This window comes from Octodon degus, unplaced genomic scaffold (genome assembly GCF_000260255.1).
Source record: "Octodon degus isolate 3935 unplaced genomic scaffold, OctDeg1.0 scaffold00107, whole genome shotgun sequence".
Taxonomy (NCBI): domain Eukaryota; kingdom Metazoa; phylum Chordata; class Mammalia; order Rodentia; family Octodontidae; genus Octodon; species Octodon degus.
The window spans coordinates 6,779,525-6,790,795 of record NW_004524683.1 but is presented as its reverse complement, the minus strand read 5'-3'; the positions used below and the strand labels follow the sequence as shown (position 1 = coordinate 6,790,795).

At 38.6% G+C, this 11,271-nt stretch overlaps 1 protein-coding gene across 2 annotated transcripts in view; it reads left to right on the top strand.

The window, feature by feature from the left end:
* The window catches only part of LOC101588655 (cytochrome P450 4X1-like), a 25,313-nt gene extending 14,245 nt beyond the window's left edge, over window positions 1-11,068 (top strand). For both annotated transcript variants that reach the window (XM_023724129.1, XM_004639228.2), the window contains 5 exons: window positions 114-304; window positions 6,295-6,428; window positions 7,875-7,939; window positions 10,294-10,376; window positions 10,888-11,068. In XM_023724129.1, coding sequence (XP_023579897.1) covers window positions 114-304; window positions 6,295-6,428; window positions 7,875-7,939; window positions 10,294-10,376; window positions 10,888-11,062 — 648 coding nt within the window. In that variant the 3' untranslated portion in view covers window positions 11,063-11,068. The remainder of the gene's footprint in view (window positions 1-113; window positions 305-6,294; window positions 6,429-7,874; window positions 7,940-10,293; window positions 10,377-10,887) is intronic.
* Window positions 11,069-11,271: the final 203 nt, after the last annotated feature.

The following is an 11,271-nucleotide window of genomic DNA, read 5'->3' as shown; positions in this document are numbered from 1 at the left end:
AAAAAAATAAAATGAAATAAAATAGAAGCCATTACTTGAAACTCCAGTTGCCCCCCGCCAACCATTATTTTCAAAATAGTATTTCACATGCTTATCGTTATTGGACTTTCTAGGCTGAAAGTGAAGGCAGCTTTTCTGATGCTGACCTGCAGTCTGAGGTGAGCACGTTCATGCTGGCTGGGCACGATGCCTCTGCAGCGAGCCTCTCTTGGCTTCTCTACTGCCTGGCTCTGCACCCTGAGCACCAGGAGCGATGCCGGGAGGAGATCAGGAGTACCCTGGTGGAGGGCTCTTCCATCCACTGGTAAGAACTGCATCCTTAGACACTTCACCTTAGTTGTCCTGCTGGGATTCTGCCTTATTTTTTCCCCAGTATCTTAGTGACCACACTGCCTGAAGATGGATGTGTGTGGAAGCACAAGAAGCAGGCTATTTTTCTGCTTTTCTTCAAAAGGGCACCAAATTAGCCCCTTGCATTTTGTGAAGAAGTTCACTGATTCAGAAGTCACTTGACATTGGGCTGGGAGATAGCTCAGTGGCATAAGCACCTGCCTGGCAAGCACAAGGTCCCCAGTACCAAAAACATAAAATAAGAAATTACCTGGCATTGTTTTTCTACTCAGTGATATGCTAAATGTCTTGCTTCTTTCTTTCACCCAAGTTGCAGTACATTGGAAATGAGAGCTTGATTTGAGGACTATAGATAGAGCTTTCATGGTTGGCCGGGGGGGAGGGTGTTGGGGGACAGGCTTCTCTTCTGAGAGAACAGAGTAAGCAACTGCATCAGTGAAGGCTCCCAGTGGTCTCCCTCTCACATCACCTTTTCACTAATTTCATTACTCAGATGGATTTTGGACCTGTAATGTTGTATTAAATGGTATATACTGCAGTTGACTTTAACAAATGTGGTCTAATTACTAAAACACTATCAAACTGCTAATTTTTGATGTGAGTCCTAACCCAAGTGAAAATTAGAGAAAAAGAAGGGCTACAAGGATAGCCAACATTTTGGCCTTAGCTCTTCAAGGTCAGTGAGGACTCAGGATATAAGAGAACAAGTACTGTAACATCCTGTAACTCAGTGGTGTCCCAAATTTTCTGATCAAGGAGATTTCACGGAGGAAAGTGATCAACAATGTAGAGTGTGCCTAAGGAAAGTCATATCTGGAGTACAACACAGACCTCCACATAGCAAATTGAAACATAATGTACTCAATGCAATGATAAAGCTATGTGCTGGCCCCATTGGAGACTTAGAAACAGCCACCTGCTTTAAGAAGACTTGGAAGGCAGCTATGCTAACCATTGTACCATCAACACCCCAAGAAGACGTTTTAGGAGCTCTAACACTTAATCTAGCTTTTATAAGATGATTAGGAGTTAGCCAGGTAGAAAACTTCAACTCTGTATTAAGTACATTTTGCTGCTGGGCTGGTGAGATGGCTCAGTGGTCTAAAGCACCTACTTAGAACAAGCATAGCAAAGCACAGGGACCGCGGTTCAATCCCCCAGCACCACATGCCAGCCAGCCCCGCCCCCTGCTGGGCTGAGCTGGCCACACACACACACACACACACACACACACACACACAAATAAATTTTTAAAAAAAGTACATTTTGCTGTTATTAAGTCCAGGTTATTATAGATTTGCCCCTCAGACATGCTATTTGTAAAGAAAAGGCATGTCCCTGAAATACTTTCACCCTAGCTAATGAAAGGAGCAGAAAGGTAAAAATAAAAAGAACCACTAAGCTGCAGAACTAGGGAAAAACCATATTTCACAAGCAAAGATTAAGTGAAATATTTCTTTTTTAAGTATTTTAAATTCTTTAATTTAAAATAAATAATAATACAAATTAATTAAAATAATAAATTGATTTAAATTCTTTTTATTAGTTTTTTTCTATTTTTTATTGAGAAACAAATAGCAATTAGACAGTTTAAAAACAGATTAGTAGGACAGTTTCAATAATTAGTACATTGCATATTGTTGTCTTCATAGTGGTTATTCATAGTACAAAATGCAGACATGATATCCTGTCCAAACACTATTGGTACAAATCTTTCTTCTCATTGAATTAAGAGAAAGTAGCTGTATATCTGTCCTAACTATTTTATGTATACAGATACAAAATGGTCCTTCATTTATATCCCTTTTTGCTTAGTTTTGTCAGGGGTGGGTATTCCATTGTCACTTAAATATTGTGGGTGCGTGAATTCAGCAAAATAATCCAATATAGTCCAGTAGTCCATAATAGTAGTAGGTTATCCATAGGACTGGCAATGTCAGAAGTTGTTGACTTGAGCCTTTTACAGCTCAGCGGTACAGGGTTTTAGGGTAAATCCTGAGGGGATCTGACTGATTTTATTAGATACAAAAGTTATATTCCTTGCTATATAGGTTTTGCTTTATCTTGGTCTTAACCATCCAGCAGAAAAGTATAAAAATGAGGTATAAAAAGTAAAGCCATATTAATAAGTGAAATATTTCTGAAACAAAATTTGAAAGTATAAAGTTAAAATAATTATATCATTTTATAAGGAAATAACAATCATTTTCTACCACAAATTAAAGAGTTAATCTGCCTAGTATAAAACACAATGTTGAATGATAATTCTGAACAAGTAAAAAGTATATGTGTATCTATATGTATGTATATATGCATAGGATGTGCAATGTTATTATATATATGAATAATCAAATCAACCAAGAACATATCCATTAACTTACTTATATATTTGTTTCTTTGTGGTGAGGACATTTAAAATCTACCATCTGAATCTACCCCATTCATATAGTTCTTCCTTTCTTCAAGTGAAACTTCTTTGGTATTAAAAAAAGTCTGCCATTTTAAGAACTTTCAAGTAGATAAATTGTTGTTAACCATAACTGTATGTTGCAAAATAGAGCTCCTAAATTTTATTTCCCCCAAATGAAATTTTGTACCCCTTAACTAACATCTTCCCAGTCCTGTTCCCTCTTGATATGTATCATTCCCTACTCCTGTGAATTCAACTTTTTATAATTGAGATCATTAGAATTTGTCTTTCTGTAACTGGGTTATTTCAACCAGCAAAATGTCCTATAGATTTGTCCATGTTTCTGCAAATTACAGGATTTCTCTTTAAGGTTAAACAGTATTCTCCTAAGTATGTGTATAGAACTTCTAATCAGTTTATCTGGTGATAGACACTTAGATCGAGCACATAGCTCCACCGTGATGCTGCAGTGATGATGGGAAAGCAAATGTCTTTTTAACATATTGATTTCTTTTTTTTTAATTTTAAAAAAATTTATTTATTTATTTATTTAAAAAAAAATTTTTTAACATATTGATTTCTTTTCCTGTGGATCCTTATCTAGAAGTAAAACTACTAGATCACATAGGAGTTCTCTTTGTGATTTTTCTTAAAGAATGTCCATCTTGTTTTCCATTTTGTATAATAATTCACATTGCCACAAATGGTACACAAGTGTTCTATCTTCAACAACATTAATCTTTCTTGGATATTTTTATTTATTTGCTTATTTATTTATTTTTGGTACCGGCAGTCTCACAACTTTGCGCTTGCCAGGCAGTCTCCTTTCTTTTTCAATAGCTATTCTAACAAGTGAGAGGTAATAATTGTGATTCTAAGTTGCATTTCTCTGACAATTCTTGATAACATTTTTCAATATGCCCGCTGGCCATTTGTATGTTTTCTTCTGAAAAATGTCTATTCAAATCCTTTGCTCATTTTTAATTGGTTTATTTATTTACTGGCTATTAAGTTGTGTGAGTGCCTTATATATTTTGGATATTAATCCTTTATCACATATATGTCCTGCTAATATTTTGTCCCATTTTGTATGTATCTGTTCACTGTTGACAGTTTGTCGTGCATAATTTTTGAGTTGATACAAACCCATTTGTCTTTTTTGACTTTGTTGCTTATACTTCAGAGATTGCATTTAAGAAAATCTTTGCGGGGTCAGGGAGACAGCTCAATAGAATAAGCGTTTGCCTGGCAAGCACAAGGTTCTGAGTTCAATCCCCGGTTCCACAAAAAAAAGAAACAAACAAAAAAGTCTTTGCCAAAACCCACAACAAAAGTTGCTGTCCTTTGTTTGTTTTAGGTTTACTGTTTTAAATCTTGTGTTTAAATCTTTAATCTATTTTTCTTTGATTTTTTCATGTATGGAGTAAGATATGGGTCAAATTTTATTCTTCTGTGTGTGCACATCAAGTTTTCTCAGCACCACTTATTAAACAGGATGTCAACAGTGTGTGTTGACAATAAGTTGTCCGTAGGTTTATGGATGTAAATGGTTGCTCTCTCCCATTCCATTATTTTCGATATTTCTTTTCAAGAAAGCACCATGCTATTTTGACTACTATGGCCCTGTAATATGAAGCAGTGCCCCTCACAAAAGCACTTTTGCTGTGGAAGCTGTGAACTTATTGCTGCTGTGGGAGAATCCAAGGGAGGAACATCCTATTTTTTTCCCCATTGAGTAATCTTTTCTTTTAAAGTTCACTAAATTTAGAAACATTGTATATCACTTTTCAACATGAATTAGATATCTTAACTTTGACTAGGCATATACTTACACAACTCAAATCCTGACTGTTCTCATTTTTACTGGACCTAACTGAAAACAGCAAGTCTTTACTGGGTGAGAAAAGGAAGTCCAGATGATCTGTTGTCATCTACTTTATCAAGGAAAAGGCCAAGAGTATTACAAATAAAAATATACTTTTACTTTATAACATGCACTTCATAAAATTTGTACCTAGCATTCTAAAATTTTCCAAATCTTCTACACAGTGTAATGAAGCCACTTCATAAAGAGCAGTTTCTGTGAAAGCCGGGAAGTTGTTCAACTTTTTCACTTAGCTCCTTGTCAGCCCATTTCCATGTTGAATTAAAATTCTTCCTTTTGCACCAGGATGAGCTAGGGGAAAAAAGTATTTTTTTAATTATGCAAAGTGCCAGGATGAGCAGGGTACTCTTTTCTTTATCCTGAGCTTGAGTAGGAAAGAATTCAAAACTAAAACTTCACATAACCAAATGACCAGTGACTGCATTCAAAGTAAGTAAACAAAAAATTAAATGCAAGTACAATAGAATAAATAGATTAAGTAGATGCAGACATTTTATTAAACAAATCTGACCAGCAAGGATACATGTAAAAAGCAACTATTATTTGGTGGCGAAGCTTCAAACTTGCTCTGTGGGTCACGTTGTTTTCATCTTGACAAAATCATGAGCACAGAGCTCCCATCCATTAGATCACAAAAACAGTCTCCTGCCACCGAGTAAATTGTCTGACCCATGGTAACAGCGCTTCAAATACTCATCTACCTTGAGCTGCTCTGGCCATCCCAGTTTGATACTTCCTTGAGCCTGGAAGCCAACAGAGGGTGAAGGATTCATTCTTGAAATGCTCTTGCTGACCAGCTCTTCCCCTACCCAGAAGCTTCTTCTTCTGACCCTTCCAGTCATGAGGCCACAGGCAGCAGGGACAAGGAGAAATGGGCTGGAACTAATGTGATTGTGTGCCCAAAGGGTTTGGTGAGTATATGTGTGGGTTTCCTAGAGATTCCATCCCCAGGACTTTCCTATGGTCATTCACAGGGCAAAGGAGTTCTAATCTTTGGGCAGAGTCTTCCTCTAGCAGGTTCTGGAATGTTCTCTCCTTTGACCAGTTCCCTGTTGCAATACCCATATTTGCGCATTTCTGCCTTGCCACAAATTTTCTCTCCTTCTCTGTCTGTTCCATATCACAGCCTTTCCCGTCAGTCCTGTGCCCACCAGAGTCCAGGGAACATGCAGCAGATCATCTCAGTGACCCTCATGAGTCTCTGTTTTGTTTATTAAGAGGGGTGAAGTACACTCCTGCATTCCCCATGGCACCCTGCCACTTCTACAATTCTCTTTAAAGTGTGCAGTTTCTCCCTCAAACTTCTCTTGCCTTTTCTTTGCACTCCTTAGTCATTACCTACACATTCCTGTTTTATATGATGAGCTAAAGATTGCAAAACTGGTTTCTCTATAATCTCCTGGGTAAACCCTCTACTAGTAGCTAAACACTTAACCATGTAGTTAGGCTATGTAGCACCTGTTAAGTTCCTCTAACTATGAGACCTCAGCTGATCCTGAGGCAGAAAAAGTCCGATTTTAACAATCTGCTACATAAACTCATGACAAAATAGCTTTACCCTGAGGTGATGAAAACATCCAATAAAAAAGCAGTATTTGCAAACAAACTTGAAGTCTGAGTCCCTTTCCTCCCTCCCTCATCCTTACAGGGACCAGCTAAATGAGATGTCATACACAACAATGTGCATCAAGGAGGTGTTCCGCTTGATTCCTCCAGTGCCGTCCATCTCCAGAGAGCTCAGCAAGCCCCTCACCTTCCCAGATGGACGCTCGTTGCCTGCAGGTCTTTGTCTTTTCATAAGCGGTCTCTAGACAACATGGGATCCTGGGGATCACAGTAACAGCGGTGGGTGGGTTTCTTAGCTCTCTTAGAGAAGTCAGAAGATAACGTAAAGAGTTGGGTATCTATTAAGAAATTAGAGAATAATTCCTGCATCAGATATGAGTTCCAGTGAAGTTTCTGAGGGTCGTGACCAATTGCAGCAATGTGGAGCCCAGAATCCCAGCCCAGGACCTCTGGTGGGACGTTACACCTAATATAATCTTCATTAGGCTGTTTGCAAACCTAGTAAGACTTCATACAAGAGAACCATCATTATCTTAACCTGAAAGGGTCTCATGGTCATAATATCATCCTTAGGTGCAGCACTGAGTAGTTTACCTAGAGCCTTCAAACACATCACCGCCTATTTTTCCTTGAGATTTGATACTAATGTACACTTATGCAGTGATTTATGATTTATAAAATAATTTTAAATATGTTCAATGTAACCAAAACCTTGCTTTGGGATCCCCAGTGTGTAGGGAAGGTCCCACACTCCCAGTACACAGGATTCTGGGCAAGACTCAGAGGAAGCAACAAGGTCAGGGGAGCTGCCCTTCCACTTGGCTGCTTTGGGGTTGCTTGTGGCAAACACCTACAACCTGTTACAGTACCTTTGGTAACATATCCAAAATTAATTTACTAGGATTATTTCTGGCAACAAAACAATTCTCAAATTCTCTCTCTTTTGTATTTTTATATCCCTAAACCACATAAATATTTGCCAGAATTCCACACCATTTCATGGGTAAACAGCACCAACAGGAATTAACCCCTGGATCTGTAATGATGGAATTACAGTTCTGTTCCTAAGCACCCAGAAACCAGGGCTTTATGGTCCTTAATAGATATTTAAGCAATGTCCTTATGTGACAGAAAATGGAACATAGCTTAGTGCTTTAATATGACACTGACAGGTCCTTAGAATAGAATCATAAATTAAGTAAATCATTGTTTTGAAAACTAAGGTACAATCCCAAGCCTCACCTTCCCCTATTCTCCCTGCCTTCCCTTCAGTGAAAAATGTTGTTCAAGAACTATATAAATAAAACAAAACATAACAAAGAAATGCATAAACAGCAGCTCACAGTTTACTCATTTCTCTCTTTCTCTCTCTCTCTCTCTCGCTCTCTCTCTCTCTCTCTCTCTCTCTCTCTCTCTCTGTCACACACACACACAAACACATATGCAAAATCTTTTTTAATTAATTAATTTTACTGGTTAGATATATATAGTGATCATATTAATGATAGGGAATTTGTACCTGTACATGATATATCTTGATTCTTGTTCCCCCATCCCCCTCCTCCTCAGTGCAACCCCCTTCTCCTCCTTATTTACAAAGCAACTTTCATCTATTTTTCCCTTTTCCCCCCACATTCTTTTTTTATTTCCCTCCTGCCTCAGGAATGAATGTGGTTCTCAGTATCCGGGGTCTTCACCACAACCCTGCTGTCTGGAGTAGCCCACAGGTATGACTGTCTTCCACAGACTTCCTTCCAAGAAGAAGTGCTGTGTAATTCATTTTTTGGCACACAAGCATGGAAGTGATGATTCAGTCAAAACAAAGAAAACAAAACTAAATATAAAAATCAAAAACTTGCTCACTAACAGGACCATGTTCTCTTCCCCACTCCTGCTTTACGTTTGAATGAGGATTAACACAATTGTGCACAATCTGCTCTAAATTATTTCTCAAACCCTACAAAGCACTTCCCTCAATATCTGCCAGACTGTGGACAGAGTAATTCAGGCAACTCAGGCTCTCTTTTGCTGGATAAAACAGCTGGCTCCTGGAGAGAAATTAGTGACATGCTCGAATTGGGAAATGTTAGTGCTTTGTAGAGGAACTATTTGGGAAGAGATGGGCACTTTAGGAGAAGTGAACTAGAACACATGTCTGTCAGAAGAGCTTTCTACTTTAGGCCTGATGGCACCTGGAAGGGAGAGTTATGGAAACTGGAGAGAGAGCACTTCCAGAAAAAGGGCCACCAGCGTGGAGCTGTGACAGAGACACAGCCAGCCTGAGGCATCTGCTAGGGAGGAGTGAGGGACACACTGTCTCCTCTCCCTCTCCAGACCCCTTGTCCATGGCTTTTATTTAATTTTTAAATTTTATTTTATTTTTTATTTTATAGTTTTATTCATCTGTATTTTCAAAGTTTTGAGATTTTATTATTTTCCAAAGTTACAATTTTATAATCAACATCTATTACAAAATAAAATAATAGATATTAAACAAAGGATCATGCCTAATTATCCTTCATCTTCCTTTGGAAATACTGTATTTCTTTTTTATTATTAATTTTATTGAGAAGCAAATAGCAATGAGACAGTTTCAAATTAGTAGGACAGTTCAGTAACTGATACATTGCATATTGTTATCTTCATAATGGTTATTCATAGTACAATTTGCAGACATGATATCCCATCCAAACACTATTAGTACAAATCTTTCTTCTCATTGAATTAAGAGAAAGTAGTTGTATATCTATCCTGACTATTATGTATATACAGATACAAAATGGTCCATCATTTGTATCTCCTTTTTTGTTTAGTTTTGTTAGAGATGGGTATTCCATTGCCATTTAAATATTGTTGGTGCGTGAACTCAGCAAAATAATCCAATATATTCCTGTAGTGCATAATAGTAGTGTGTTATCCATAGGACTGGCAATGTCAGAAGTTGTTGACTTGAGCCCTTTACAGCTCAGCATATTAATATAGCTTTACTTTTCATACTGTGTTATTATACTTTTCTGCTGGATGGTTAAGAGCAAGATAAAGCAAGAACTATATAACAAGAAATGTAACTCTTGCATCTGACAAGGTCAGTCAAAACCCCTCAGGATTTACTCTGAAACCCTGTACTGCAGTTTATAGATCTTTTGACAGTGTCAGCCATGTGGATGAGTCATGGCCATTGCTTGACCAATTTGCTCTCTGTGAAAATCTGAGAGAATATTTTCTCTCCATGTGATTCTCCTTAGAGAATGCTTCTTTTATATAAATCACTTGGGTTTCAGCTGTATTACATATAAAAGGATGCTCACTACACATCACCACTACAATTGACCACACAGTATTTTAAGCTTCACTCCACATGCGTCAATCACTTTCTTCTGTGGCCCCATAATCTCCTTGATCAGAAAATTTGGGACATCACTGAGTTACAGGATGTTACAGTACAGCTTTTCTTATGTCCTGAGTCCTCACTGACCTTGAAAGGCTAGGGCCAAAATGTTGGCTGTCCTTGTAGCCCTTCCTTTTCTCTAATTTAATGTGCAAATACAATGGGAAACCATTCCTGTTAGCTTCCCAGAGCCCCAAACAGGCTGGGCGAGGAAGAAGGATCTGGAGAGGCAGAGAGATGTATCGTTCCTTGTTCTTAAACTCTAAGCACTCAAATACCAATGCTTCTTTTATATAAATCACTTGGGTTTCAGCTGTATTACATATAAAAGGATGCTCACTACACATCACCACTACAATTGACCACACAGTATTTTAAGCTTCACTCCACATGCGGCTACTGAGCACTTGAAATATTTGAGCCAGAATCGAGATGTGGATTCCAAAGACATAGTACCCCCCAAATGTGAACTTTTTCCTCATTAACCAGTTTATGTTGATTTCAGATTAGAACAGATCTTTCTCTTAAAGTGTTATGAAAAGTAATTTCATCTTTTTAAAATTGTAGCTACAAGAACACTTAAAATGACATATTTTACGTCATGCCTCTAGTAATTAGTACTAAATAGTAGCTTAAGAAATGTGTTCATGTTGTTTTTGGGGATGGTTATGTAGTTTTGTCTTCCCATTTTAGGTTTTTGACCCCTTGAGATTCACTAAGGAGAATTCTGATCGAAGACACCCCTATGCCTTTTTAACATTCTCAGCTGGACCCAGGTAAGGACAATTTGAAATTGTTGAAAATTCACAAAAATGTTTAGTTAGGAATTGCTTGAACCCCTTGCCTCCCTGTTCTGTAAGATCTTCCATGGAAACTCATCTTCTCTTAGGTAGAGCATGATGTCTGCTTGAGCTCCCGAAAGAGTCGGCTAGTTTTGCGGTGGACAGTGCCGTTCCTCATCACATCCTACGTAGCCACCCCTCAGAAAGCAATCCTATGTGTAAGATACTGTCTGCAGGCTCAACACAGCCCTCTCCGAGTGCAGGAGAAAATTCCCAGGGCACCTCTGCCCACTGCTTTGTTCAGGAGGGCAGCAAGATGAGGCCTCCCAGTCCATATCCTTGCAGTGGACAATGTAAAGCCAAAGGCCAAACTTTCCCAGGACATTTAGAGTGAAAATGCAGCTTACTGTGAATTTCAGACTTGTTATTCTAGAAATTTATTGGAGAATCATTCTTTAAAAAGCAATTCATTCAGGCATCATTCTCCTCCCCTCCCTGTCTGCAGGAGCTGCATTGGGCAGCAGTTTGCCATGGTTGAGCTGAAGGTGGCCATTGCTTTGATTCTGCTGCGCTTCAGAGTGTCTCCAGACCTCACCAGGCCTCTCGCCTTCTCCAACCAGATTGTCCTCACGCCCAAGGATGGAATGCATTTGCACCTGGAGAAGCTTTCTGGGTGTTAAATCCAGAGTGCAATGTCCATAGTTTGGTTTTCAAGTTAAGTTTACAGCAAATGAAGAAGAATCAGAGTGTCCTGGGAGGGGTGGAGGTAGGGGGCTGGGGGCAGGCATTCATCTGTAGAGCTGCACCTTGTCATAAACGTTCTCAGGTGGTGAGAGTAACACCTGGCTGTTTCTGCCTGGATCTTGAGAGATTTTTCAGATTTGATTCT